Here is a 26,047-nt window from a genome sequence, read left to right as displayed (position 1 = left end):
TTTTCATACCGTACGTTCAAATGAGAAAGTAACTGATATAAATATGAGATTTCATGCAGAGGGTCGAGCCCAACTTCAATATCATTATGCAATGGAATGTAGAAATACTGTATCGCCGGTTAACTGTAAGGTAACTCATGTGTTCAATCGCTGAATCTATATGAATCTGGTAAGCATCTGACGCAGAGGAACCTAACAACAACACACACCTGTCAGGCAGGATAACAGGTGCCCACATACTCCAAGTATACAAAATCATGCACACCCAACTAGAAACCACGCGCATCCACATGGCGACCTCGGACCGACCGATGTAGACATCCTGGTTAGGATCTGCAGGCCCGGTGATGGGATGCTTGGAAACAACGTTCCTAGAAGATACGGCGAATAGGAAAATCAGAACGGCGACCAACGAGGATAATAAACTACCTACCAGTCTGTCAAGAGCATGGCTACATACATAGCACCTCCGGCGAAAATGACATGGAACCATGAGTACTGTGATTCTTTTAGAATCAAGATCATCGGTCGTAGAGGGGAGGCGTACATTGTAACGGGTACCAGTCTTTTCATCGTCGTTGTCTTCACCTACGTCATCGTCATCGTCTTGATGGCGCTGCTCTTCGTAAAGCGCCGACTCGGGAATCGCTCTAAAATACAATGAGACCCATGATTTCCCATTAGCGGCGGGCAAAAAAGACTCACCCTGCTTCAACAGCGGCCAACAATGCTTGGTAGCGAGGTGTTTCTGTCCGCCCAGGTTGAGTGGTCACAAAGTTCATCTCGGAGTGACTGTTCTCGTCAAGTTGAATACGACCTTTCTTCCCACCCACAAAAGCGCTCTGAGTAGCAGCCCGCGTGGTTGAATAAGCGATAGCCAAGAAGGTGAAGACGCCACCAAGAAAAACAACAGCCTTTCGTGTTCCCAAAGCAGCTCCAGAGCCATCCCGTAACGGGTTGCAAGACTTCGACTCGTGCGTATGGTTGGTAATGGCAGAAACAATTAGGTATGTACAATAGGCAGCGACCATTGCGGACTGTGCAAGGCCTGACCGAGGGTTATACTCCTGCACAAGGGGGTGTACGCACATCACAGTGATAGCGATGCAGAAAATGAGATTGAACGTGATGAAGAATCGGTTCAGAGTACAGCCTGAGCCTGAAAAGTAGGCGTAGAGCAGACCGGTGAGAGTGATCGTGAAAATATACATGAAGGCGGTCGAACTGATCAAGATCCATTGCCATAGGTTAGATGAAGGCGAGTTCTCCCAATTCTCAAGACAGGTCTCAGACCAGGAATGGGCGAAATCGACAAGGAGGACGAGCCCGAATAAGATAAAGATGGTGGCACCTATCAACGCAACGTAGTCGCCCCAAAAGATGAAGAAGCCATTCGGTATGACGAACGAGACTATGACGAGTATTAGCCATACCAGGACCTTTGGGCCCCACCAACTGTCCGTCCGTTACTAGCTGGTCTAATTCATGATTAACCGAACGCTTACCCGTTCTGAATGGCACCACGTTTATCTCGAGTATCCTTGACTCCTATGAGGGATGCGCTGAGGATGATATGAAAGAGGGTAAGGGCAAAGCAGATACGGTGAACCTGAGGATACCAAATAATACCAAGTCAGCGGAGAAAGGGTGAAAGGTCAGACATTACGGACCGCGAGTACACCATAACATTTATCCCCGCTACACTCCATCTTGATGTAGTCAAAACTCCATTTCTGAATCTGCTTTATCATAATATCGGTCTTCATCAACCAAGCCAGAATAGAGTTGAGGGAGAAAATGATCTGGTACGCTGGGCTCAGCAGGGGCGATACAGAACGTGACGGCAGCAATACTGACAGCAAAGCCAATTCGAGTAGCGATAGACGAATTACAGTTACAGGACTTGAAGAACATGGAAGCTACGATGGTTGTAAGCAGATATGAGAATGTGTAAAGTAGTCGACTCACCGGCGGTTGAAGTGCAGCAAAAGGCGGCGCCGGCGAGACATGACGAGGCTATGGTGCCTAGTCCGCCGAAGAGAGGGAGCGACATGAGTAGACCCATGGTGGTGGTAGGAGGAGACTGCGAATGACATCACGTGCGGAGCCTAGTCGGGGTATATTCGAATTCGTGATCTACCGACTACAGTGCCTTCTCCATTGCGATAAGCTCCAATAGTGTATCATAATGTGCGTTACCCTTGAAGTTGTCAATATTGACAGGCTTCAATGGTCCCCGAACATTCGGGTTGCCATACCCAAAGTTGGCCGTAATAACAGCCTTCAAGCCACCAATGCCTCCGACTTTCGAACTCGCCCAATCCCCATGCCCAAGCTTTGCTTGTAACTCCATCGCGTCCTTGATATTTCCGTCCTGGAATAGTTTGTACAACTTGAGATGCAACTTTGGGACCAAATTAACAAGGGCGGCAATAGCCCCCGAGCTCCCTGCGAGGAGGCCAAAAAGATATGTATCACTGCGCCCTGCGTAGACCGCAAAGTCGGATTGAGAGAAACGAGAAGTCAAGCGGTGAGTCTTGCCAATGTTACCGCAAGAAAGTTTGGTTCCGACGATGTTGGGATGAGTTGCGAGTTTACCAATGAGTTCAGAATCGAGGTCCTGGCCCGCTGTGACGGTGGGGAAATTGTAAATCATGACAGGGATCGGAGACCCTTCAGCAACCTAAAAAGCCTGTTGTTCACAGGGGATTTCTGGTTCTGCATTGGCTTTCATACTTACTTCGGTATGGAACCGCATGATGTTTTCTTGTGCCATCATATTTGGCCATGTCGAAGGAGTCAAAACTAGAGCATGAGTGGCTCCGGCCTGTTTTGCATCGGCACACAATTTTTTGGTCTCCCTTGTAGACTGTGCCCCAGTACCAGCAATGACAAGGACATTCTGAAAACCATTGTCATCTAACGTCTTGCGTGTCAGAGCAATGGTTTGCTTCCGCTCTTCATGCGATCTATCAAACCCGATTAGAGATATTGATGTTCGGAGGATGTGATTCCACCCTACAGGTGTTGAGCCTCGCCATTAGATCCTTGGACTAAAATCCCGGTTACTCCACCCTACAGTACAATGCGAGATAAGTTGGTTTCCCCCTGATTGATAGATAACACAAACCTGAGCAAGACGAAGAACGTGAGCTTGGATGGAAGGGATATCCAAGTTCTCATTCTCGTCGAAGAATAGAACTGCGGGAACATAGAATCCAGGAGGCGGAGCCTTTGACATGGTGCTGATAGCGTACTTACCTTTGCTTCATATGTGTGTAAATATAATCAGAATCGATGATTCTATGTTTAGAACGGATCAGAACTTTCCACGACGCACGTGACCGGCAGTGCGCATGTCAGGCTCGGCATCTTTATTCTCTACTTTCTCCATGTCTTCAAGATGATCTCTTCTCTCAGGAAGCGGGCAAAAAACATTTTTTCGAGCCCAAAAACTATAGCCTATGGGCTTAAAAACACTCCTGCGCATTCCAGGCGCCTTCTCGAGGCTCGTTTGTTGGGACAAAGGCAATTTACATCAAACACGTTCCTTACATCCCATTCCTTGAGAAGACGCTACACAACCACCTCGCTTTCGTCTCTTCATACAATTCAGACCCGGTCTCTATCCTATGCATCGATACCGCGTTTCGTTCTGCGTGCGTTCCGAGTGCCGATAGCAGGTGCAACGGTCGGTGCAGGAGGTCTCGGCTATGCGAATTACAAGTTCGAGGGTAAGCATTTTCCGGCGTCCCTTGTTGTTCGAATTAACACACAGGTTTCAGAGGTCCGGAGAACAACGCATGAGTGGATGAATACCGCCCAAGAAACTGCTCAAGGCATTTTTCACACAGCTTCAGGCGGATTGAAGTCTGTCAAGTCTGCAGTGTCGGAAATCCAACTTCCCGCACTTGACACGCCACAATTTCTTAAGGATCTCTTTTCTGGGCAGAATGAAGGCGGCCAGAAAGACAAGGGACGAGATGACAAAGAGAGGCCTAACGGTCGCTCACCGAAGGATGAGGTTGCTATCGCCGCGCTTGTAGCTGCCACTATGTCTTCGCCCTCAGACTCGAAGAAAGAACTCTCTGAAGAGGCCAAGCAAAATGGGTTGATGCATCTGACCAAGAAGCTTATTGAAATCAGGGGGATGCTGCTGAGCATCGATCAGAGTGATGCACTCAAATTGCCTAGTATTGTGGTGATTGGGAGTCAGAGTTCCGGAAAGAGTTCAGTGTTGGAAGCTATCGTAGGGCACGAATTCCTTCCAAAGTATGTGCTTCCCTGCTCGAGATGGAATGAATCCATTGATATCTTTTCAGAGGAAACAACATGGTCACCCGCCGGCCTATTGAACTCACGTTAATCCATACACCGACAAAAGATGGTCAACTTCCTACTGAATACGGAGAATTTCCTGGGCTCGGTATGGGCAAGATAACAAATTTTGCCGACATTCAGCGGACACTTACCGATCTTAACCTTGCTGTCCCCGCATCTGACTGTGTAAACAATGATCCAATCGACCTTCGCATCTATTCACCCAATGTACCAGACTTGACGCTCATCGACCTTCCTGGTTATGTTCAAATTTCGTCTTTGGACCAGCCGGAATCCCTCAAGGAGAAGATAGCAAGTTTGTGCGAAAAGTACATTCGCGAACCAAACATCATCCTCGCTGTATGCGCTGCAGATGTTGACTTGGCCAACTCTCCTGCTTTAAGAGCGAGTCGGAAAGTTGACCCGTTGGGCTTGAGAACCATCGGAGTCATCACCAAGATGGATCTCGTCCCTCCCGAACGAGGGGCGCAGATCCTCGCTGGGAACCGCTATCCCTTACACCTTGGTTATGTTGGCGTCGTAGCCAAGAAGAGCCCTGTCGAACCTTCATCAGCACTGGTCACTCAGCGTGCCGAAGATAGCTATTTTCATCAAAATAGGGATTTCTTTGGCAACTCCTCACAGCTTTTAGTTGGCACTGGAACTCTTCGTCGTCGGCTTATGGAGGTGCTAGAATCTTCAATGGCCTCTTCTCTTCACGGCATTACCAATGCTGTGCAGCTGGAGCTCGAGGAAGCGACGTACCAATTCAAGGTACAATACAACGACAGGTCCATTACCGAGGAATCTTACGTTGCTGAAACGATGGATATACTAAAACACCGTTTCAAAGAAAGTACTCAAGATTTCCGTCGACCTATTATCCAGGCGAAGCTTAAAGAAATGTTGGATGATAAGGTGATGGATGTGCTAGAGCAGTTGTACTGGCTCGACAAGAAGACGCAAGAATTGGGCCAGATGGGATCAAACTCGAAATTGAAACCCGAGGAAGTTGATCCGTATTGGAAACACAAGTTTGAAGCTGCCTCAAGTCTTCTTACTAAATCAGGCGTAGGGAGGGATTCAACGTTACTTGTAGCAGATGGTTTACGTTCGCTCATTGACTCTATTGCTCTCGGAGAACCGTTCAACTTCCATCCTCGAGCAGCTGAACGCCTTATCGAATTTTCACATACGATTTTACGTGACCGCATTGGTGTTACGTCTGACCAAGTCGAGAACTGTATCAAACCATATAAGTACGAGGTGGAGGTAGAACCGAGAGACTGGGAACAGGGGAGGCAGAGGGCCATCGATTTGTTTGAGAAGGAGGTGGAGGCGTGTCAAACCAAGTTGAAGGAGATTACGAAGAAAGTTGGTGGTGGCCGAAGATTGACTGGGCTGATGAGTTATGTGAAAAAAATAGAGGAGGGGCAGAGAGCCACAAGGACTACTTCCAACGAAAAGGGCACTAGCACGAGTCAGGTGGAATCAGAGGAAGAAGTCACTCCCGAATCATATCGTTATCCACCTGCACAGATTGTTGATGGTAAGCAGGCAAACAGGTGCTTCTCATTTCACTCATCCAATTTTTTCCCAGCCCGATATGCGATGATGTATAGCGACCGACTCGGCATTCTCAAGTTACGTCTCGCTGCCCTCAAATCTCCTCGATGTCGTGCTGGGCCCCAGAGCGAGGTCTTTTGTCCGGAGGTTTTCCTCAATGTAGTTGCCGATAAACTTGCGTATACCTCGTCCCAATTTATCAATATTGAACTCTTAGACCATTTCTTCTACCAAGTGAGCACTCATTGGCTTTTGGTGGTCTTTTTACTGATTGATGCATCATACCCACTAGTTTCCTCGCGAAATTGATTCTCGGTTACTGTATGATCTGGATAGGAAAGAAATAACTACATTTGCGCGCGAGAATCCCATGGTTCGCCGACATTTGGATTTGCAGCAACGCAAGGAGAAGCTGGAGGAGGTGATGAAACAGCTGAACAGTCTATCAACGCTACGTTCGGATCCACAACCACAGCCTCGCAGACAACGGGGTCTCTTCGGAAACGTGTTTTGATATTCCGAAATTCAGCCTTCCTATTTGTATCACTTCGCCCACGTTATCTGGCGTCAGCATTTTCTGCTTTTTTTTTCAATAATGATTTACACGTGTATTAGCTACCTCCACTCTTAAATACACTACGCATAAGTAATGGTTCGCGAAGAAGCAGGGGGCGGTAGCGAAGGAAAAAGCCATTCCACAGATAGGAATGCATTGCGCTAGAGCTTGGCTTTCGCAGTCTTGAGGACGTTGTCGAGTTTTGTTGCAAGCATGATATTACCCCTTGTCTTGAGCTTCCCGGTCATGAACGCTTTCTGGCCGTTAAGCTGTATTGAAAAGCCGTCAACGAGAAAGGTTTTGGCATGAGGTTGAGTGATGACGCACTTTGCCGCTGGCGAGATCGACGAGGACGTCGTCCGCGAGAATGATTGTGACATCAGCCTTGGGAGTGGCTTTTCCCTTGTACACAGTCCCTGTCTTCTTCACATCGATAGTCCAGGTGGCAGTCTCTCCATCCTTGGTGACTTGAAGTTCAAAGATGCCGTTAGTCTGGAAAAGTTCATGGATGGATTATCATCAGTCTGATAATGGAAACGGTATGTAAACGATTGTAACCTTTTTCATAAGGGCTTGTCTTTCAGAGTCGCTGGATTTCGCAAAGCCAGCTTGAAGTCCGGCAATGAGCTCGGAAGACTAAAATGCAGACATGAGTTCCTCAAGCAATAACAGTTTTTTTAGGTAGAAAAAGAACCTTGAAACCGGGAACTCTGATGTCTGACATTTTTGTTGAAGGGATTGCTGTAGGTCGATGGAAGGAAACGAAAGTGGCCGGATGCAAAGTGTTTACTTTACTTAGAGCCAGTTGACATATGATTGATTCGCGGTAAGCGCTTGATTGTCACATGCCCAGTTGAGCAGTCAACTCCGCAGAAGCCTCACTTCTTCCTAGGGCTATTGTGTGTATGCATAGCACTTAATGCGCTGTGGCGGTATATATATAAATGCAGAACTAGAAAAAAAGGAAAAGGAAAAATGAAAAAGAATGAATGTTCACATGTTATCTCAGCTGCCCCTTATCTCAAGACACAATCGAGGTCCGAAGCGAAAAGCGATTTTTTGGGGGTGCAATAACATTAAATACCATTCTTCCCCTTTTCGTCATTTATTTAGCCCAGCAACGCTTACCAAGTCCGGAATACCTCGATAGCTCGAAAGGGTTAGCGACGGGTAGACCGTGACGATGCATGTTGTGTTCGAAGAGCATGATCAAATTAATAATTTGTTGACAATGCGCTTTACCTTTCTAAGGTGTTCACGTAATGCGAGCTGCTCCTTTGGAACGTAAGGGAACGACTCCGCTTGACCCTGCTTGACCGCTTCGTCAGCGAGTCACGTTTTCTTTTTTGCTTTTGGTCATGTTACTTTTACGGCACCGAGCATTTGATCCGTTGGTCCATAGGTCCAGCAGAACCCTGGCAGAACCACTGTACCCACAAGCTCATCTGTTCTCATCAAATCTTCTTGGCTGATTGCGTATACTTACGGAACAACTCAGAACAAATTGAGAAGAAAACATCCGCTGGTACTGACCTAGGCCTTTCCAGGCTAACCACTTGTGATCACAAGACGTATCCTGGAGCGCTTTCAAGCGTAATCAGACATAGGGTCGCATTATTATAAACTTTTCCAGACTTGTACATATTCCTTTCAAAGTTTGGTCCATGGGTCAGGTGCATTTTGGCTCGCTTGCCGGTTTCGAATGATCAGCGTTACAAAGGCACTTTCTGACCAAGGCCTAAACCTGGCCACACGCCCAAATGATTTATGAATCCGAGAGTTCATGCCCCTTTGCTGTCGTTTGCTTTTATATTCCACTTCGCCTTTATCTGGCTCATTCCTTCTTTCATTCCTTTTTCTCTTTGTCTGTTCCTTTTTTTTCCCTTCCATCTCTTTTTACCTTCTTCAACTTTATCCGGGACCGACTTAGCTAAGGATGCCTGTGCCCTGTCGCTTTTCGCAGGAACATCCCAATGAACTATGTCTCTGCTCTGCCTGCCACCTCTCCTCCGAATTATTTCCAAGACGACAAGATGGAAAGATTGTCTTACCTGGACTACCGGCTAGTAGAGGTGTGTTCACTCCAATCCTTAGATCGACTTGAAACATTTGAACTAACAAACTTTAGACTCCTCTCCATCCCTTCGTGCAGAATTCCGGACAGCGACGACACAGTGTGATGCCCAGGAATTAATTCAGGGGGGATTTCGCCTCCCACCAGCAGCTGGGTCAGGCCAAATGCCCTCAGTACCTTGTACGTATTTATTCGCGCGTCTGTTTTTCCATCGCGTAACAATTTGCTTGGTATCATGAACAGCACTAGTTCAAGCGACGGCTTCTATTTCGACTGAATGCGGTAACCGACGTCATGTTCAATCCAACAAACGTACTGAGACTTCTTTCGGACGTTTCGAAAATGCTGTAGCTGGTACAGGTGTGTCACCTTCATGAGGCTTAGTAAAAAAAGGCGTTAATTTAGGTATTGCTAACGAAGGATTTCATGGCTCAGAAGGTCCCAGTGGAATTCCAGAATGTCCGATGAGATCTCCCACATCCAATTACCGAACTCGACCTTGTTCACACTCCCAACCATTCCATACAACCACGACCACGGTGTCGAATCCATATCCAACGGCAGTCGATACATCATACCCGAGGCCATCTGGTAAATCCTGCCTAGATGATCGGGAAAGAGTTTCGGCATCAGAATCGACTTCCATGCCTCCACCATCTACTTCGAACTTGGTAAACAAAAACCACGCTACGCCGGTACTCAAGTTTTGTCCGCCGTTTGTGGCCTCTGATCGCATTGCGTTTCCGGCAAGCAGCGATGCGGCAAAAGAGGGTGTGACGATGATTCCATGGAGTGCTCGCCGCAGAAAACAGAAATACCGTTCTGGATTTGACTCGGGTACGGGGCAAGGAAAGAGCAAGACGATGTTTAGGTACTATGGCCCCGATAGTTGTTCTAGTCACGATAGCGACATGTAAAAAGGGTTACAGATATGATTTGCAGTATATATATACTTAGTACATATAATGAAGCCATCAACGTTCCAGGGTTTGAATGATAGAAATAGATTGCCGCTGAACGTGTGGGACGGGCAGGAAGAGGGCAACGTGCGCCGAGAATAGACGCTGGGACGAGGCGCGCGGCCGAAAAAGGAAAGGGCGTGACAGGTGGGACAAACAAGGCTCGCCCCGGCCTCGCGCACTCCCGCCACGACCACGCCGCTCGCCCCTATGAAGTACATCGAGAATCCGGCGCTCGCCCGTCTCGCCCAGTCGCTGACCCACGAGGGCCCCGAGTGCTCTGTCCATACCCGCATGGAGGCCTACAGCTGCAAGAACATCAAGCGCGACAAGAAGCTCTTCAAGACTCTCGAATCCGCCTACAAAGACGAAGTCTCCAATTCCCCTCCTCTGCCCTCCTGGCTTTCTCTCGACCAAGAAGCCGAAATGACCCCTTTTGGTCCCATCGACAAACATGCTTCCAGAAAGACCCTCTACCTTCTAATTGCTACCCTCAACATTGCTTTCCCAGACTACGAGTTCTCAGATGTCCGCCCATCCCATTTTGTCAAGGAGCAGAACGCTGCTGGTGTTCTCAACGCACTCAGCAACACCCTCGTGTCCCCACAACGTGCAGGGTTAACCGCACCCAGATCCTACTCCTCCTACCCTCCGGCTGCACCGGACATCTTTCCTCCTCCTTCAAACTCCCCCTACAATCAAGTAATACCGAGTCCTTTGAGTCCCCCACCAATCGTATCAGGAACACACCCAGCACTCTTTCGTCTCATTGACGAAGTCATCGGCCTCTCAGACTGCGAGGTATTCTCATACACTCCAGAGATTGAAGCCGACCCTCATGCAAACGACTTCTCCGACGAGGAGGAGGATACTCCTTCAACTGGGGAAGAAGAGTCCTCATCGGATGATGATGCCACCTTCGAGTTCGACAACTATGACATCGATGAAGTCAGGCCCCCTTCTGACTCTCGATTTTCTATATCCGTCCTCGATTCTGCCCATTCCGAGGACGTTCCATACCATAATGCCCATGGAAAACCTCGTGGAGTGCTTTTGTGGTCGTCCCACTGGTTCTTCCTCAACCGAAAGCTAAGACGGATACTCTACATCTCCGTATGGGCACGTTCCAGGGGCATGGGACGATCCTGGAACGAAGACGAGTATGAAGCCGAACCTCTGTCAAGCTCCTTTTCCGAAAGGTTCAAGGCTTGGACAGGCGGTGCTGGTGCTGGTGCCCGAGCTATGGGTTTAACAACTGTAGTTTGAGTGTGAGTATGCCTACGTTTGGCTTTTTTGATACGATTGTTTGAACATACCCCTTCTTAGAAACGATACCATTGCTTTCTTGTATGTGACTCCGACCTTGCTTGGAATTTCTTCTTCTTTTGTATGATAACTTTGCGACTGTATGATTAGCTTCGGTTTCGATTTTATGCTTGGACCATTTGGACATAATCTTCCCTATGCACATCCCAATTCAGATTTTTTTGCGTTTTGACCAAATAGAATAGAAGGCTGATCGACATACCTAGTCGAGGCTTACACCATGACTTTTGCAATGATAAGTGACATCGTCCACGATGATTATTCCTTCGATATAGCCCAGAAGAGAGCTTTCGGAATCGGAAGACAAGATGAAATAGATATAGCAAATGAACGCGTCGCAAATCGTCAAGTGAAGAGTAAGGGAGGTCGTCGCTGGTGCATGTTGAGGAGGTCCGCTGGCGCTGAGCGATACTAGAGATACGGTGGGTGTATAGTGTTGTCAAGAGGAGTGGTGTTTTTTTTTTTGACAAGGAGTCCATCGATGACTAGAAAAATATATCACGTGAACGTGTGTGTGTGGATAGAACGTCTATTCATAGACAGGATACTACTCGTGGCAGAATATCATAAAATATTCTGTGAAAACCCCTTTCGATGTAACGCCGAGTTAAGCTCGAGTAGGGGTAGCTCGCTTACTGCCTACCTGCTTAACTCAAACTTGGACCTACACCACGTCACAACGAGTCATCAGTCTCGAACCGGCGGCCTCAGGCTCGTTCCTCTATAATTCATCGCGGGATAACCTTTTTGAGTTTCGGTAGATATTTACGAGGAATATCATTGGCCGCATTCGAACAGTGAATCTTTTATCTCGAGTGGACGGTCTCTCATCATGTAAATGGACTTGGGATTTCACTTCTCGATCGCAAGACCATGATGCTCTCGTGAACATTTGCCAGCTCTCTACAATACTCCCCTGAAGACGCTATCCATTCACTATGGGGGCAAGTCCGCGGACTCGATTGCAAGACTCCCACTACTCTATTTTCGCCAAGAAAGTCCAGCTGGACGGTTTCCAAACCATTTATTACTGATTTATTAGCAAGTTGCTCGATAGGAATTTCATCAAGTTCACCACTTCAATTTCTTGAACAGTCGGTGGATATCAGTTGCGACGTCCATTGAGATCCTGTGGCCAACAGTAATAGGGGTAAACCCACTGGAAACCCAATTTTCCAATGCCTGATCAATGTCAGTGGATAGATTCCAAGCAAACCGTGTAAAAACGTAGTCCGGATTCGAGTGACCAACAACTCATTGTTTTCCAGTGACGATTGGAACGGTTGTATGATTGGTCTATGGACCTCATTCTTTGACTACTCGCTTACGCTTTGAGGGTGCATGTATGAGTCTATGGCGTCTAAAAGATTGTCCAGTATGTTGATGAGAAGCTCATGTGTAGCAGTAACACTACGGCGGTGGAACAATACAATATCATGTACATACTCATTACGAGTTTTTCACGACTGATTGCTTATTATGCTGGCCAGCACTATTTTTAGCCGGATTTCGGACAATCGTTGCTGGGCTTCCTCAGCCCTCCCACGCACCTTTCTCATTCTAAAAGTAAACGGTAAAACGGGTACCCGCAATCATGCTGTATCAGGAAGGGGTTTGATCCGAGATAAAGTTGAGATTCCACAGATTACACTCGAATTTCTGCCACAGTTCGTCTTAGTAGTTCGTCGCCCGGTTTTCTACTATGACCAATTAAACTAACCCTAATGCCAATAATAACTTTACATTTGCCCACGAGCGATGTTACAAAACCAGCTTATATGTTCTTTCATCCAATCATGATTTTCACCTATACCTAAACTTCGTTATACTAAACTCTGGCTCAGACTACTCACCAGTTTTGGACGTCATACAAACGAGACAGTAGTAGTCCGACCGGAAAATCATTGTAGCAGCGGGATAACAAATGTCCAATTAAAGTATTTAAATGGCACGGTCTAATCAGTGAACCTGAAATGCGATCGTGAAGATCACAACAAATGTCCATCTGAGCAGAATGATGTCCCACGATGATTCCTGAATTACCCGAAGAACGTGCGCGCAAGGTTGCATAGGGTTGCATTGAAAGAACAGTGAACACCCTCTGCCAAATGTCAAGGTAGCTTTTTTTTGTTTTTGTTTTCAACCATTTGGCATTGTATCTGCGCTGTGTAAGGCTATATAGTCAGTCAGCCTGGTTCGAAGGGTAAGGGGTGGGCGCCGGATGGTGTCAGCTGGATTTTATCAGGGATCCGACATAGAGTCTGGATACATCCTCTTGAGATGTCTATATTTTCGAAGAGAATAGAGTGCCAAGGTTTCTTTCGAATACGATTTAATACCCGAGATACGGAGTATAGGGGCGTAGACACACCTTTCTTTATATACTCTCCCATTCGAAGAGCCTTCTCAATCTCATCCCGATCCGTCAAGTTCCTGTTTTCTTTATGGTGATAAGCGAGAGGCTATAAAGCCAGCTGGGGCACGGATATACTTTCGAACAGTCTCCGCACTCTTCCGTTAAAGTCGTAACTTGGGGTGAAGGTGAGTTGATGATCATGACCAGGTGGGCAATGAGGGAAAATGTTAGACTCACGCAGGATCTGGATAATCTCGCCCAAGTTGACGGAGTTCCTTGTACAAAGCAAGTGCCCTTTGGCGGGTAAGGTTACCAGCCATGAGGCCTTTTGAGCACTGAAACTGTGTTGTATGCGTGGTAAAGGTGGCTGTGCTGCCATTTAATGGCATCATGGGTGACATAGTTCAGTAGGTTGGACAAGGTTGCCAACATAAGCCGAGAATCCCGGAAAAGAGCCGTAGATGAGATTCGAAATACGATTGCTATAGGCCAGTATAGGCCTCGCGAATAGAAGCTGAAAATTGAATCCAGATCTTGAGATTTTTATCCGGAGTTTGTCAATTTCCTGCACGTTTGATTTTACATTTCTATTCTCAAAACGTGGTTCGAAAAGGTGTTTTCTACCCCCAGAATTTGGGGATCTGACTTCTAGGAATTTTCGGGAGACCTGTCACAATTTTAAAACCATATATCCGAAAACTTGTCACTTCGGAAGATTGAGTAAGGCACTCCCTGGCACTCCCACTGGCACGAAAATTTTGTTGGTAACGAAGAGTCGCGGCATAACGACGCTGGAATTGCACCTGGCCTCTGTTCGCATTCATAGAAGTATCCGAGCTGAGAAATGAGATCCTTCTCTATCACTCCTGAGGGATAGCGGGGTTACATAAACTTACACTAATATAGATAGTATCTTGTGAATCGAAAACCTGTCGATTCTGGAACATGCTTCCTCGTGCATTATCCTGCTGCATGGTGCCACTGTGAACTCCCAGATTATCCTGCCGTACACAGCGGTGGCGAAATCATGACTGGCGACGTTGACAGACCGCGCGGGAACTCGGCCATGATGGTCATAACCCGCATGCGCGACTTCTCGATCGGCCATTGGTTCGAGGTTGATAAACGTTCTTCATCCTGCATTTTGCGTCGTGTGCCACTTATCCAAGACCTCCGCTGAGCGCTGATCAAGATCGCTCAGTCTCTTCAACTTGAAGTATTCCTGAGTACTTAAACGCTTAGTTCAGCTTCTCGATAACTGCCGCTTGCCGTCTCAGCTCGACCCTGTGTAGGCCCGTTTAGCTGGACCCCATATAGCAGGGGTGGCACGAATGATTTAGAGTCTCGATCCAGGTCAGGAACGATAGGGACTCTTGGCAGCCCAATCTAAACTTATTCCTACCAAATATAGCAATGGTCATATTGCTTCGCCGACGAACGTGCTCAAGTTTACTTTTTTCGTTTCCTCCTTACAGTGATATGTGGATATGGAAAACACACGAGGGCCAGTCGTTATAAAGTGCTCGGTCTGCGAAACTGGCGTCCCCACTCTTGTCTCAATCCATCCTTCCTGAAATCCGCACCAGCCAAAATGGCCAGCGTAGACGAGAAGAGTTCAGCCGAGCTTAAAGGTGAAACTGCCGGGGCCTTCTCGCTAGACAGAGCCCGCAGAATCGCCTTGGCTGAGGTCGACAATGCCAAATTTTCGTACGTGCTTCACTATATTTCCCGGCCACAGGAGTTTGTCTCAATAAAAATATGTATTTCACAGCTGGTTCCATGTCAAAATTTGCATCGTTGCCGGAATCGGTTTCTTTACCGATGCGTAAGACCTTTGTTATCTTTCCGATTCCAGTAACTTGAATTCCTCCCCAGGTATGGAATCTTTTCCATTAACATCGCCTCATCCATGCTCGGATACGTATACGGAGCGAAGGGGACCCTCAACTCCAACCAGGATCTAGGCGTCAAAGTCGCAACCCCCGTCGGCACACTTATCGGACAACTCTTCTTCGGTTTCCTCGCTGATCAAGTTGGCCGTAAGCGGATGTACGGTGTTGAGTTGATGATTATCATTATCGCTACGTTTGCCCAAGCATTGGCGGGGCAGGGTCCTGCGGTCAGTATTATCGGTGCGATCGTCATATGGCGTGGAATTGTGAGTCAAAATTTTACACTCTGCCTACCTCTGCTAATCCTTCTCGAAAAGGCTGGTGTCGGTGTCGGTGGTGATTACCCTCTTTCAGCTATAATCTCCTCAGAATTCGCGTCAACAAGAATTCGTGGACGGATGATGGTAGCTACGTTTTCGGCGCAAGGCTGGGGACAATTCAGTGAGTTCCTACCCAGTCACTGTGGCAAACAAATTACTGAACCATTCTGTAGCTGCTGCTCTCATTGGCTTGATCTGTGTCTCTGCTTACCGCAATTCCATCCTTGCCTCTACTACCACCATACACGTCGAGAGCATCGACCCGATATGGCGTTTGGTTGTCGGCCTTGGATGTGTTCCCGGTGTCATTGCTCTTTACTTCCGTCTCACTATTCCGGAGACGCCGCGTTTCACCATGGACATTGAGAGGAATATCCAACAAGCTAGCTCTGACATCAGAGCTGTGATGGCTGGACAATCAGGACATGTGGACCCTGAGGCTACTGTTCACCATGTCGAAGTTCCCAGGGCCTCTTGGGCTGACTTCTGCGCCCACTTTGGTAAATGGGAAAACGGTAAAGTTTTGCTTGGTACAGCCTGGTCGTGGTTCGCGTTAGACATTGCTTTCTATGGCCTTGGTCTCAACAACTCGATTATCTTAAAGGTCATTGGGTTCGGCTCACCCGCAACGAAGGGCTCTCAGGGCATCTACGACAACCTCAAGAACATCTGTATTGGAAACTTGGTCTTGTCCGCAGCAGGTTTAATTCCGGGCTATTATGCAACATTCTTCCTCATTGATAAGTGGGGTCGTAAACCCATCCAACTCATGGGCTTCATCATGCTTACCATCCTGTTCGTGATCATGGGTATGTAAATCATAACAAACAGGCGATAAATTTAGCTGATGAACTATTAATAGGCTTTGGCTTTGATAAGCTTACCGCGACGCCTTCTTCAACCAAGGCTTTCGTCTTCCTCTACTGTCTTTCTAACTTTTTCCAAAACTTTGGACCTAACTCAACTACCTTCACGATCCCTGGCGAGGTTTTCCCCACCCGTTATCGCTCGACCGGCCATGGTATCTCTGCCGCCACCGGCAAGCTAGGTGCTATCGTTGCACAGGTCGGCTTTGCACGTCTGAAGGACCGCGGTGGTCCCAACATGTGGATCAAGCACATGTGAGTTTGATTCTTGGATAACTGCACGACATGATGTTTACTTATATATCCGACCCAAGCCTCGAGATATTCGCTTTGTTCATGCTAACGGGTGTTTTCTCGACGTTGCTCATTCCCGAGACAAAACTAAAATCATTGGAAGAGCTTTCCAACGAGAATCAGGAAGGTTTCGTCACTGGTAAGTAGTCGTCAATTGATAAAGGCATTTCCACTTATCCACTCTGTTAACAGGGGAGGTCAGACATGCTCCCACAGCTTAAGACGTTTTCTTGTTTGTCGTTTGTTTAATATATTATGCCCCATATTTCAATCTTTCTCTCATGCATAATTTACGACCGTTACGGTTAAGGATTTCCGAGTATAACGTTTCATCGTGCATACTCTCTTTTTAATTTATTTCTCCTCACTCTACGACCGTTCCGAATCGGCAGTATGGGAAAAAAAAGTTGTTTATATCTTGGTAGTTAGTCAAAATGATAAACAACACTTTCGGAACGAGCTTTCAGGCTGATAAATGCTTAAAATACTACATCTCAGCCCGGTAAGCTGGTAAGGTTTGGTATGTATCATGGAACGCGTCACGGACAAATTGAAGTATGATTGGAATGGAATCGAGTGTCCAGGGAGGGCGATGATGTCGGACACAACGGATCTTTAGCTAGATGGAACATAACAGAACCTTGAGTCGTCCAGGCTTTCTTATCCATTTCGGTACTGTTTACCTACGGTGCAACAACATCAAATCGCCTGTTCCAGACATCCCAGTCAACGACTCGCTTTCAACGGGTGCCCTACACATGAGAAATTACGATGTGCTGGCAAGCAACAATGAGTTCCGTGACCTAATTCTCTTCCATACCATTTTTAGTGATTCAAATCTGCGTTCAATCAGAAAAATGGACAGGCCTTGGAATGTTGTGTTCACGTCGGGCTCCCAGGGGTGACAGAGTGGGGCTACCAGGTTTATATCTTAAATCAACGTGCGTCGATGAAGATTGGATATTTACAGTCGCATGAGCCATTCGCGAAACTTGCGAATAGTCTGAAACTCGAGGCTGTGATGGAGGCTGTGACGGTTGTACAATAGGGCAATCTGACCAGACAAATCGATCTGTTAGCAAAAATATCAATAATCTGGTGCACATTTGCTAAAGAGTCGATTAGTACAATACTGAAAAGTTACGCAAGACCAGGAAACCTCTATGCATCTATGCATGTACCTCCAAATGGTTAATTTCAATCTTTTCATCAAAGCAGCCCCCTCCAGTCGTGCCGAAACATTCAAATGTGCCTCTCGAAGACGAATCAAGTGCTGTACTCAAGGGTGCTTGTATACTCCAACGTTTTTCGTATAGTAATCAGTTATCGGGTCCAAGAGAAAGCACACATGCATTGCTCACCCCAAACGTTCGCATCCTAGTTGAAATTCCCAATCGTTCGACGGCATGATCGTGGATTAATATAGTAACCTTCCTCCTCACGTTGTCACCGGCTGAAAAAAGTAATCGACCAGATTCGATGACAGGAGAGATAGGCTGGAATGTCAAACAAGGATAGGTTTTCAGGCCGATACTGTACGAGAAAAAACCAGTTTTCAGCAGATAGAATACGAGAAGGAACCTATTTTTAGCAGGTAGAGCACGAAAAGGAACCGGTTTTCAAGGAACGCTTATAAGCAGAGCGCCTTTAGTGGAAGCACAGGAACCAGAAATACAGTTCCATTATGTATAAGGGGCTGAATCTGAGGATTTCGGATAAATTTCTCTCATGATCTCGCCCGTGAAATCTGCGCACTATAGGATACCAAGGATATCCACCAACACCGAGCGACTTCACTTACAACTTCAGACCAAAAAGGGATGATTGCACGGTGCATTGCGAAATTCAGTACAACAACTAAGGTGTATCAAGTGTCAAGCCTTCACATCGACCTTTGACTTTTTCTATGGCCATGAAAATTAATTCAGCGAGCTCAGATAAAAGGATAATAATCAAAAGCTCACATATCCGACGGCATTGAATTCATAATCAATACCTAACTCCTCCAACTTTCTTTTTCTCTCACTCTGCCTCTTGATTAACCGTTTGTTGGCTTTAACCCGCTGTTCTCTTGTCCGAGGCTAAAACAAGAATATGTTATTATTATTATGATACTCCCTTGAAGGAGGAACAGAAGAACGAGCCTTGTTTTGCTGTACACGTACAACCCTATCCCGTGGTACAGCTCTCCACTTCCTATTAGCGCCAATCCATAACTCAGGATGTACTTCATCCTTGGGTATAAGTTTACATCTGAGAATATGACCCGTCAAAAGGTAGTTGTCCATTGTCTCTGCTACGATTTGAGCAACGGAGGATGAATCAAATTCGATGAAACCATAATGTTTGGATTTGCCGGTCTAAAAAGCAAAGCCTCTGCAGTGAGTTTGGAGGGTTCGTTGAAAGAGTGATGAATTTTAATTTACCTTTTTGTTTCGGGAGATGCGCAGACGGGTTATATCGCCGAATTGGGAGAAATATCCTCGTAATTGGTCTTCGTAAAATCCATGCGGAAGGCGACCGATGTATACTACACCGCGGTTTTCAGTCTAAGAAAAAACAAGTCTTCATGAGGGTCGACTTTTGATAAGAAGTGGAGGAGCATACGGTTTGTCTTTTGGCTTTTTCGAGTCTCCTTTTCACAGACTCGTCGTCTTTTGCTACAGTAGGTAATTTTGCAACCTCGAAGGCCGATAGACCCGGTTTTGCGGAATCTACTGCTACCTCGTCTTCGTCGGATGAATCATCATCGTCGGTCGAAAATCCATACAAATGCACTTCCTCTTCCTCTTCATTTTGATCAGCGTCGGACGCGTTTTCAGAATCTGAAGGAGGTGGGGTAGGTGATTTGACTTTTTGTTTACTTTTGGTTGGTTTAGTAACAGCCTGTTTTGATGATTTGGCATTGGCGTTGGCAGATATAAGTGCGATTGGCTGTTTAGATGAGGGAGCTTTGGACGACGATTTGGGTTGAGGTTTATTGGGCTCCTCGTCTTCGCTATCAGACCCAAGTGGTGGTGCCAGTATTTTGGACTTGCTAGGCTTTTGTTCAGCCTTGTCCGCTTTGACCTTTGCCTTTTTCGCCTCGTTCTTCACTTCCGCTGCTTTTTTTGTTTTTCCCGTTGCTTCATTCTCGTCTCTTTTTGACGCCGGCGTTTTACTGTCATCAACAGACTTTACTGGTGACCTAGGCTTTGCCGCCGACTCTGCTTGTGGTTTAGCTTTTGATTTTGATTTCACCGCCATTTTTTGTAGTTGGTTAGAGAAAAGAGATAGCTGACAAATTGATGGCATCAACGTTCCCCACTCAGACTCTCATCATGATTCCCCGTTATGCAAACCCACATGCCGTGTTTGAAAAGACACAAATCGTGTCTCGCGAGACGCTGTTTGCTGAAAAAGAATATGCGCAGCCAGGTTCGAATGAACTGGATGAATTTCATTCGGTCATGAAGCGAACACTCCCTCATTTTGATCTCGAGGAACCAAGGAAGCGACAGAGGAGGGATGAGGTAGAAGATGTACAGTCTCTTCGTGTGTACATTATTGAGAATGTGCGAGATGATGCTAATGTAAAGACAGCTTTCCGCTTGGTTTCCAACGGTCCACCCGTGCTTGTTTCTTTGCAACCGAAGCCGATTCCTGCTTTGAGGTGATTGACGGTTTGTCGGGGTAGTAAAATCTCGCTCCTTACCTTTCCCCCTAAGAATACTAGAACCAGAAGCTGAAGATGATGAAAAGCGGGCAGAAGAACGAAGAAAGCAAGCGATGGCGGTTGCCGTAGATGCGAACTGGCTCGTGAATGAGTCTCTCAAGCCAAACGTATGTCATACTGCAATTTTAATTTTTAATTTACTGAGAGGAGACAGTATCACCCGTCTACACGCAGTCCCGTCGTTCACGTTACGCTTTCTCAAGCTTTGACGCAGCCGTCCCGGCTCATGATCATCTGCCACAACAAGGCAGTAAGAAAAACACGGCCTCCCGTGGATCACAAGCTGTTAGGCTACCCTTATGACGCGTATGCCAAGCCTGAGCCGCTGGAAGAGAAGAGACGCAGCTACGAGTGCCCTGTTGTGGACATCAATCGCGTTCTTGGACCAAAGCCGCGCAAACAAAAGAGACGCGGTCGGAGACGCGTGACTGGTGCGTGACACACACTGTATGGACGCAACTCCTCCGCCGCGTCTGCCCTATGCGATGGGTTCTGTGCCCAGGCTGCCCTCGCCGTCCACGTCCAGGCATCGCGGCTCCATCAGCTCCTCCTTCTCCTTTGGCCCTAGGCAGCTTGTTGATTCCTATCTCGACAACGCCTCTACCATCTCCAATCCCCATTCTCTCGGCCTCGATCCCAACGGATCCGTCCTCCCAGCCTCTCCTCTCCGCTCCTCTCCCCGCCGCCTGAGAAGAACAAAATCGAGCCTCAACAAGCCCCATCCCCTCGCGAATAACACCACAGATGTCTTTCAGGACTCCGAGGACGATACCGATGGCCAAGGTGAGTATGAATGGGGAATGGTCGATCGGATGCGATTATGGCGCCACGATGCGCTCATGCAGCATTTGTACGAGACTGCTGCATTCTGGGGGGATAAGATTCTGAGCTGGACGAGTACGTACAACTCAATAATAGTAATATACTCCCAATTGTTTGTTGAGGCCTGGGATAGATGACCCGAATGATGCTTTTTGGCTCGCTCAAACGTATTTCATGACACATCAGTATTCAAGAGCGGAGCGTCTCCTCACAAGACCGTTCGCTGTAACACCTCCCAAACGTCCACCATCGCCATCCCAGATGGCCAATGGTCAGGATAAAGGCAAGGGAAAAGAAGTCGATGCATCGCAAAATATATTTTCTCCACGACTTCCGATGGGTCCTGGAGGCATAATTGAGATTGCATCGGACCAACAAGAAAAGGTATCGCGACTGGTAGATATGAGCGTCGCCTGTCGGTACCTGGCTGCACAGTGTCAGGTACGTTAGTGTATTTTTTGACCGGATGGAAGTTTATAACCCAATTATTCTATCAGATGCGTCAAGGAAATTGGTCCGACGCGCTTGAGATGCTCGGCGAAGCCAATCCCTTTCGAGATTCGGGTGCGACCCAGACTTTGTTAGTTTAACCTTTGGTACTCAAGTCACTGTCCAGGTCGAAGTGGTCCCTCAATTCCAAATCTTGATGGAGGTATCAAAGTGGAGGCATCCATGTGTCATCTCAGAGGCATCTTGATGTTGAAGCTCAATCGCGGGGACCAAGCAAAACAATGTTTCATGGAAGCACTAGCTCTAGATGTCAAGTGCTTTGAAGCATTCGATCAGCTCGTCACAGGCGAGATGATGACTTCGGACGAAGGTACGTTTACTGCGATCTACCGGAATCATTCCCTCACTCTCCCTGTTTGCGTAGAGTGGGAGTTCGTTCAAGGATTGTCGTATTCCCAACAAACGCCTCAGGATGCAGAGTTTGTACAACTCATCTACACGACGCGACTGCGGAAATACAAACATGTCAAGGAACACGCTTTGACGAGGCAAAAACTCGTGGATAATTACGGACTCAGTGATAACCCGGACGTCTTATTCAGTTTCGCGGATGCACTGTATACGAATTTCAGATGGGCAGACTGTTTTACCATCACCTCAAGGTACCTCGAAATTTCTTCTAGCTCTCTTCTTCGTCCTCAGTAGACTATATCTAGGATTCTTGGTCTTGTGTCAACACACAATCCGACCATGCCGTTACATATTGCGTGCATGTATCATTCACAACATCTCCATTCGCGGTTATTCATGCTTGCTCACGAAATGGTTGAACGAGAACCCGAAAATCCAATCAGTTGGTACGCAGTGGGAGTATGGTACCTCAGTGGAGGAAAATGGCATCAAGCGCGACAGTACTTCAGGTAGGTGTGTACGAATATATGCCAGTCCAGTCAACCTATTTCTATGCAGTAAAACGTCACTCATGGACCCTCGCTTTGCTCCTGCCTGGGTTGCTTTTGGTCATACCTTTGCCCTGGAGGGTGAACACGACCATGCGGTGACGGCCTATTCAACTTGCGCAAGAATGTTTACTGGGTAAATTAATTCCTTCGCATCTATGTTGCGTATATGACACTAAACCTAATAATAGCTCACACCTCCCCCTCACTTTCGTTGGTATGGAACACATAATGCTCTCAAATCACGCATTAGCAGACGAAGCCTTGAATGCCGCATATTCTATGTGCGATGGAGACCCTTTATTGATGAACGAACGCGGTATAATGGCTTATAATCATGGAGAATATGAAAAGGCCGCTACACTGTTCCAAGAGGCGTTAGAACTTGCACAAGTGACTCAAAGTTCGAAAAGGTCATGGGCAACGACGTATATTAATCTTGGAACTTCATACCGAAGATTGGGGTACGTCTTTTTTTTCTGATGTTATTTGCGTTGTTTTTTTATAAGAATGTTAGGCGGTTGGACGATGCATTGAATACGTACAAAAAGGTCCTGGAACTTGACCCTCGACATGCGGTAGCCCTCGGTTTCTTAGGGATGGTGCATCATCTTAAAGGTGATCTCGATCAAGCGATCGTGAAATACCACGAGGTATGATACCTACCATGCCCGTACACTCACTTCATGATTCTCATTATCACACTTCCATCAGAGCCTGAGCGTAGAGCCTGCAAATCCTCATATTCTTGAAGTTCTCAATATGGCTATTGATACTGTCACAATCCGCGTTCCAAGCACGTCCGATTCGGAGTTTAAACAAGCGGTCCAACAATTGAAAGAGACGTACCTGAAGCTGGGTGGGAGAGTCAAGGGTAAGGAGAGGGCTACGGTAGGAGTGGGAATGCCTAAGACCGTATTGGCCGCCGATGCGGCAGGGTTACCGGGTGGGAATGGAGAAGAAGATGGAGACGAGATGAATATTGGGTAGTAAGGTCGTTTATGTGACTTCAAGTGACATAGTAAAAGTATTCTTTCGGGAAATATAGGAGTTTCTGCTCCCCTTAATATCCACGCAACCGGGCCCTCGTACCAGGAAGTAATAGAGGATACTTGCGTTTCCTTCTACTTGACCTACCTCGGACTTGCGCGGCTTTAACTTGCGTAAATTCGAAAGCTAGGAAGCCGTCCTTTTTTACCTCGAAAACAAAAATGTAGAAGACGAAAAAACGAGCAGGAGAGGATAAGGGCGGGTGTGAAAAGGAGTCTTCCGCAGATCCCAATTAAATAAACAAGAGCCTGAGGGAAAGGGGGGGTTCGTGGGCTTCGTTCCATTCCCTTTGAACATTCTCAAGCATACATAAATTCCAAGAATAACTATTCGGGTTACAAAAACGAATATCACAAATAAGTGCAAATAAGAAGGTTGGGTTAGATTGGGCGGTGCACTGGGCTTCTGACTCCACTTTGTTTTTTTTCTTTTCTCTTTTTACTTCTTCTCTTCAACCTCAAACTCGAGCAGATTTGCTCCGATCGGCTTTATCTCAGTCGATTGCTTGTATTCGCGACTTTTCTAGCATCTCCGATTATCGATTTTCGCTCGTTTGAAGAGGTTTTGAGGTACCTGACGAGTCAATATGCCCAAGGTGAGATCTCGTGTGTTTGTCTTCGTTCGGAAAGGTCTTTTTTCGCTGACATGTCCCCCTTTTTTTTGGGTCTCACGTATAGAATAAAGGAAAGGTTCGCACAGTTCCTCTTGTCAAACATGTGTTATACACACACCCCCAAGACCCTGGACGGAGGGAGGGGTGGGGGGAGGAGAAATCAAAGATATTGATTCCTTTTTTCTTCCTAAATCTTTTAGGGTGGTAAAAACAGAAGACGTGGAAAGAACGAAAACGATGACGACAAACGAGAGCTTGTGTTTAGAGAAGACGGACAAGAATATGCTCAGGTTACAAAGATGTTGGGGAATGGTCGGCTTGAAGCTCAATGCTTTGATGGCGAAAAGCGATTAGCGCATATTCGTGGAAAGATGAGGAAGAAGGTAACGCCTTGATTCTTTTCTAGAAAACTGAGCTTATTCTTTCTCGTATGACAGGTCTGGATAAACCAGGGCGATATTGTGTTACTCTCCCTTCGAGAATTCCAAGACGGCAAGGCAGATGTAATTGTGAAATATACAGCTGATGAGGCGAGGAATCGTATGTTTCTTTCGTGACTTTCTCATACTCATCACACTAATGCATGTGTCTTATAGTAAAAGCATATGGCGAGTTGCCTGAAAACGCCAAGATCAATGAAACAGACGCATTTGGCGAGGAAGACGGCGAATGTGCCTTTGAGTTCGGAGATGAAGGAGAGGTCGACATCGATGACATCTAGTGTTGTGCTATCGACCTACATATGTTCTTGTAATTCATGTATGTTTGTTGTACGATTCCCTTTCTACTTTCAATGCAGCACCTTTCTATCTAGTATTGAGTCATAAATCAGGCGCTTCAGACCCTGAAAAAAATCAGGGACGCGGGCTAGCCCTACAGGCGCAAACTGTTTAACGTTTCCATGTCGGGGATAATGCCCTTCTCCCTCGCAAGATAATCGATAATGTCCCTCGCATTGCACTTGACTGCCAACTTGAGCATCGACTGCTCAGCAAACTCTAGACCCCCCTCCAGCCCACGCCTTTTGCCTTCATGCTTCTGCCCGCCATCCCCAACAGCGAGAGTAGTACAGGAGAGAACACGGCGTTTTTCCGCTCTTTCAACCAGCATCTTCACCATTTCCAGATTCTTTTGTTTGATTGCCACTTTTATGGCCATCCCACCCTTGCAAGCGGGCCATGCACCAATATCCAGCAAAAATTGGATCAGAGGTTTGTGTCGTGCATGTACGGCCCTCGTGAGTGCGTAGCCTTGAAGAGAATTCGGGTCTAATATCGGAAACCGTGTCCCCTTGTTGAAGATGTGTTTGAGAAACGGAAGTGGCTCGTCACCGACGTGCCAGTCTCTACCATCGGATCTAAGAGTAAGGGATCGGAAAAGACGACGAGGCAGTTCACATGTATACATCCGATCGAGCGGTTCAATCAGAGCAGGCTTGCATTTTGAGAGGGAGTCCAGTTTCGAACAAAGCGAATCCAGAACGGAGGGAGTACAGAGTGAGTATCGGAGGGCTTTTGAGAGGACATCGGAAGCTTGTAAGGGAATTTTATTGATGCTTGTACACGCAGCGAGGAGGTATTGGACGCGGAATGATATAGGGGATTCGTTAAACGTACAGCTGAGGTAGTGGGAGAGGTATGGGAGGAAAGGGGACAAAGCGTATAACTGGATTTCGTACAGCAGCTACGAGGTGTCGGACGAAGATTAGATTATATCGTAACCCGAAGAAAAGTTTAATTACTTACTTCTATAGGTAACGAATGGAGTCCAGAGGGGTGAGGGAGCATATTGCCCCGACACGAGCGGCTCTAGTTGTGAAATATCAAGCTTGAATGTCGAGCGTTGAATAATAAAATCTATCACAGCGAAAAAATTCACACGGTCATTCCAGAATCAAAATTGATCCGTA

At 46.8% G+C, this 26,047-nt stretch overlaps 13 protein-coding genes across 13 annotated transcripts; 6 read left to right on the top strand and 7 right to left on the bottom strand.

Annotated features, from left to right (window-relative positions):
* Positions 1-54: 54 nt before the first annotated feature.
* Positions 55-2,080, bottom strand: AGABI2DRAFT_218071 (hypothetical protein). Its single transcript, XM_006459063.1, has 9 exons — positions 1,969-2,080; positions 1,858-1,919; positions 1,671-1,802; positions 1,506-1,609; positions 706-1,455; positions 548-650; positions 434-498; positions 210-371; positions 55-156 (listed from the first exon to the last, which is right to left on the bottom strand). Exons 1-9 carry the CDS (start codon positions 2,063-2,065, stop codon positions 144-146), a joined length of 1,488 nt encoding a protein of 495 aa, XP_006459126.1. The 5' UTR covers positions 2,066-2,080; the 3' UTR covers positions 55-143.
* Positions 2,081-2,099: 19 nt separating this feature from the next.
* Positions 2,100-3,255, bottom strand: AGABI2DRAFT_191181 (hypothetical protein). The gene is made up of 4 exons (XM_006459062.1): positions 3,131-3,255; positions 3,023-3,075; positions 2,741-2,969; positions 2,100-2,683 (listed from the first exon to the last, which is right to left on the bottom strand). Exons 1-4 carry the CDS (start codon positions 3,239-3,241, stop codon positions 2,144-2,146), a joined length of 933 nt encoding a protein of 310 aa, XP_006459125.1. The 5' UTR covers positions 3,242-3,255; the 3' UTR covers positions 2,100-2,143.
* A 148-nt stretch (positions 3,256-3,403) lies between these two features.
* On the top strand, positions 3,404-6,466 carry AGABI2DRAFT_201103 (hypothetical protein; the record flags this gene model as incomplete). The annotated part of the gene is made up of 5 exons (XM_006459061.1): positions 3,404-3,734; positions 3,786-4,272; positions 4,323-5,869; positions 5,921-6,120; positions 6,179-6,466. 5 exons carry the CDS (start codon positions 3,404-3,406, stop codon positions 6,398-6,400), a joined length of 2,787 nt encoding a protein of 928 aa, XP_006459124.1. The 3' UTR covers positions 6,401-6,466.
* Positions 6,449-7,268, bottom strand: AGABI2DRAFT_134646 (hypothetical protein). Its single transcript, XM_006459060.1, has 4 exons — positions 7,137-7,268; positions 7,001-7,078; positions 6,770-6,934; positions 6,449-6,711 (listed from the first exon to the last, which is right to left on the bottom strand). The coding sequence occupies exons 1-4, from the start codon at positions 7,164-7,166 to the stop codon at positions 6,604-6,606; spliced, it is 381 nt and encodes a 126-aa protein (XP_006459123.1). The 5' UTR covers positions 7,167-7,268; the 3' UTR covers positions 6,449-6,603.
* A 1,338-nt stretch (positions 7,269-8,606) lies between these two features.
* On the bottom strand, positions 8,607-9,219 carry AGABI2DRAFT_134645 (hypothetical protein). The gene is made up of 3 exons (XM_006459059.1): positions 8,937-9,219; positions 8,760-8,876; positions 8,607-8,696 (listed from the first exon to the last, which is right to left on the bottom strand). The coding sequence occupies exons 1-2, from the start codon at positions 9,102-9,104 to the stop codon at positions 8,781-8,783; spliced, it is 264 nt and encodes an 87-aa protein (XP_006459122.1). The 5' UTR covers positions 9,105-9,219; the 3' UTR covers positions 8,607-8,696; positions 8,760-8,780.
* Positions 9,220-9,650: 431 nt separating this feature from the next.
* AGABI2DRAFT_191178 (hypothetical protein) lies at positions 9,651-10,971 on the top strand. Its single transcript, XM_006459058.1, has 2 exons — positions 9,651-10,743; positions 10,802-10,971. The coding sequence occupies exon 1, from the start codon at positions 9,686-9,688 to the stop codon at positions 10,739-10,741; it is 1,056 nt and encodes a 351-aa protein (XP_006459121.1). The 5' UTR covers positions 9,651-9,685; the 3' UTR covers positions 10,742-10,743; positions 10,802-10,971.
* A 2,016-nt stretch (positions 10,972-12,987) lies between these two features.
* Positions 12,988-13,477, bottom strand: AGABI2DRAFT_65472 (hypothetical protein; the record flags this gene model as incomplete). The annotated part of the gene is made up of 3 exons (XM_006459057.1): positions 12,988-13,241; positions 13,293-13,330; positions 13,395-13,477. The coding sequence occupies 3 exons, from the start codon at positions 13,475-13,477 to the stop codon at positions 12,988-12,990; spliced, it is 375 nt and encodes a 124-aa protein (XP_006459120.1).
* A 1,146-nt stretch (positions 13,478-14,623) lies between these two features.
* Positions 14,624-16,676, top strand: AGABI2DRAFT_183903 (hypothetical protein; the record flags this gene model as incomplete). The annotated part of the gene is made up of 7 exons (XM_006459056.1): positions 14,624-14,864; positions 14,929-14,982; positions 15,033-15,315; positions 15,367-15,490; positions 15,543-16,178; positions 16,232-16,490; positions 16,550-16,676. Exons 1-7 carry the CDS (start codon positions 14,749-14,751, stop codon positions 16,674-16,676), a joined length of 1,599 nt encoding a protein of 532 aa, XP_006459119.1. The 5' UTR covers positions 14,624-14,748.
* A 1,805-nt stretch (positions 16,677-18,481) lies between these two features.
* Positions 18,482-19,801, bottom strand: AGABI2DRAFT_201089 (hypothetical protein; the record flags this gene model as incomplete). The annotated part of the gene is made up of 4 exons (XM_006459055.1): positions 19,137-19,801; positions 18,956-19,078; positions 18,662-18,889; positions 18,482-18,610 (listed from the first exon to the last, which is right to left on the bottom strand). Exons 1-4 carry the CDS (start codon positions 19,773-19,775, stop codon positions 18,482-18,484), a joined length of 1,119 nt encoding a protein of 372 aa, XP_006459118.1. The 5' UTR covers positions 19,776-19,801.
* Positions 19,802-19,843: 42 nt separating this feature from the next.
* AGABI2DRAFT_191177 (hypothetical protein) lies at positions 19,844-20,997 on the top strand. The gene is made up of 3 exons (XM_006459054.1): positions 19,844-20,172; positions 20,224-20,351; positions 20,399-20,997. Exons 1-2 carry the CDS (start codon positions 19,850-19,852, stop codon positions 20,255-20,257), a joined length of 357 nt encoding a protein of 118 aa, XP_006459117.1. The 5' UTR covers positions 19,844-19,849; the 3' UTR covers positions 20,258-20,351; positions 20,399-20,997.
* Positions 20,998-21,005: 8 nt separating this feature from the next.
* Positions 21,006-23,538, top strand: AGABI2DRAFT_218050 (hypothetical protein). The gene is made up of 10 exons (XM_006459053.1): positions 21,006-21,141; positions 21,200-21,507; positions 21,564-21,630; positions 21,683-21,886; positions 21,941-22,178; positions 22,233-22,436; positions 22,486-22,611; positions 22,667-22,939; positions 22,993-23,128; positions 23,190-23,538. The coding sequence occupies exons 1-10, from the start codon at positions 21,045-21,047 to the stop codon at positions 23,463-23,465; spliced, it is 1,929 nt and encodes a 642-aa protein (XP_006459116.1). The 5' UTR covers positions 21,006-21,044; the 3' UTR covers positions 23,466-23,538.
* Positions 23,539-24,111: 573 nt separating this feature from the next.
* Positions 24,112-24,859, top strand: AGABI2DRAFT_141737 (hypothetical protein; the record flags this gene model as incomplete). The annotated part of the gene is made up of 4 exons (XM_006459052.1): positions 24,112-24,120; positions 24,339-24,521; positions 24,576-24,678; positions 24,735-24,859. 4 exons carry the CDS (start codon positions 24,112-24,114, stop codon positions 24,857-24,859), a joined length of 420 nt encoding a protein of 139 aa, XP_006459115.1.
* A 114-nt stretch (positions 24,860-24,973) lies between these two features.
* Positions 24,974-25,969, bottom strand: AGABI2DRAFT_201079 (hypothetical protein). Its single transcript, XM_006459051.1, has 2 exons — positions 25,884-25,969; positions 24,974-25,821 (listed from the first exon to the last, which is right to left on the bottom strand). The coding sequence occupies exons 1-2, from the start codon at positions 25,923-25,925 to the stop codon at positions 25,012-25,014; spliced, it is 852 nt and encodes a 283-aa protein (XP_006459114.1). The 5' UTR covers positions 25,926-25,969; the 3' UTR covers positions 24,974-25,011.
* Between the last annotated feature and the right edge of the window lie 78 nt (positions 25,970-26,047).

This window comes from Agaricus bisporus (genome assembly GCF_000300575.1).
Source record: "Agaricus bisporus var. bisporus H97 unplaced genomic scaffold AGABI2scaffold_3, whole genome shotgun sequence".
NCBI lineage: Eukaryota > Fungi > Basidiomycota > Agaricomycetes > Agaricales > Agaricaceae > Agaricus > Agaricus bisporus.
Note: the sequence above shows the minus strand (reverse complement) of the source record. Positions and strands in the feature narration are given on the sequence as shown.

Excerpts from the sequence above, each read along its gene's own strand:
- AGABI2DRAFT_218071 (XM_006459063.1), bottom strand. The coding sequence starts at position 2,065 with ATGGGTCTACTCATGTCGCTCCCTCTCTTCGGCGGACTAGGCACCATA. Across the intron at positions 1,456-1,505 it reads CGTGGTGCCATTCAGAACGG|TTGGTGGGGCCCAAAGGTCC; the intron begins GTAAGCGTTCGG and ends ACGGACGGACAG. Across the intron at positions 372-433 it reads GCCATGCTCTTGACAGACTG|GAACGTTGTTTCCAAGCATC; the intron begins GTAGGTAGTTTA and ends CGTATCTTCTAG.
- AGABI2DRAFT_134645 (XM_006459059.1), bottom strand. The coding sequence starts at position 9,104 with ATGGCCTCGGGTATGATGTATCGACTGCCGTTGGATATGGATTCGACA. Across the intron at positions 8,877-8,936 it reads ACCTTCTGAGCCATGAAATC|CTGTACCAGCTACAGCATTT; the intron begins CTTCGTTAGCAA and ends AAGGTGACACAC.
- AGABI2DRAFT_191178 (XM_006459058.1), top strand. The coding sequence starts at position 9,686 with ATGAAGTACATCGAGAATCCGGCGCTCGCCCGTCTCGCCCAGTCGCTG.
- AGABI2DRAFT_218050 (XM_006459053.1), top strand. The coding sequence starts at position 21,045 with ATGGTCGATCGGATGCGATTATGGCGCCACGATGCGCTCATGCAGCAT. Across the intron at positions 21,887-21,940 it reads GATGATGACTTCGGACGAAG|AGTGGGAGTTCGTTCAAGGA; the intron begins GTACGTTTACTG and ends CTGTTTGCGTAG. Across the intron at positions 22,437-22,485 it reads CAAGCGCGACAGTACTTCAG|TAAAACGTCACTCATGGACC; the intron begins GTAGGTGTGTAC and ends ATTTCTATGCAG.
- AGABI2DRAFT_134646 (XM_006459060.1), bottom strand. The coding sequence starts at position 7,166 with ATGTCAGACATCAGAGTTCCCGGTTTCAAG. Across the intron at positions 6,935-7,000 it reads GACAAGCCCTTATGAAAAAG|ACTAACGGCATCTTTGAACT; the intron begins GTTACAATCGTT and ends GAACTTTTCCAG. Across the intron at positions 6,712-6,769 it reads TCGATCTCGCCAGCGGCAAA|CTTAACGGCCAGAAAGCGTT; the intron begins GTGCGTCATCAC and ends TTTTCAATACAG.
- AGABI2DRAFT_201079 (XM_006459051.1), bottom strand. The coding sequence starts at position 25,925 with ATGCTCCCTCACCCCTCTGGACTCCATTCGTTACCTATAGAA. Across the intron at positions 25,822-25,883 it reads TCCATTCGTTACCTATAGAA|CTGCTGTACGAAATCCAGTT; the intron begins GTAAGTAATTAA and ends GACACCTCGTAG.
- AGABI2DRAFT_191181 (XM_006459062.1), bottom strand. The coding sequence starts at position 3,241 with ATGTCAAAGGCTCCGCCTCCTGGATTCTATGTTCCCGCAGTTCTATTC. Across the intron at positions 3,076-3,130 it reads ACGTTCTTCGTCTTGCTCAG|GGTGGAGTAACCGGGATTTT; the intron begins GTTTGTGTTATC and ends ATTGTACTGTAG. Across the intron at positions 2,684-2,740 it reads TCATGCGGTTCCATACCGAA|GTTGCTGAAGGGTCTCCGAT; the intron begins GTAAGTATGAAA and ends CAGGCTTTTTAG.
- AGABI2DRAFT_191177 (XM_006459054.1), top strand. The coding sequence starts at position 19,850 with ATGATTCCCCGTTATGCAAACCCACATGCCGTGTTTGAAAAGACACAA. Across the intron at positions 20,173-20,223 it reads TTGCAACCGAAGCCGATTCC|CTTTCCCCCTAAGAATACTA; the intron begins TGCTTTGAGGTG and ends CTCGCTCCTTAC.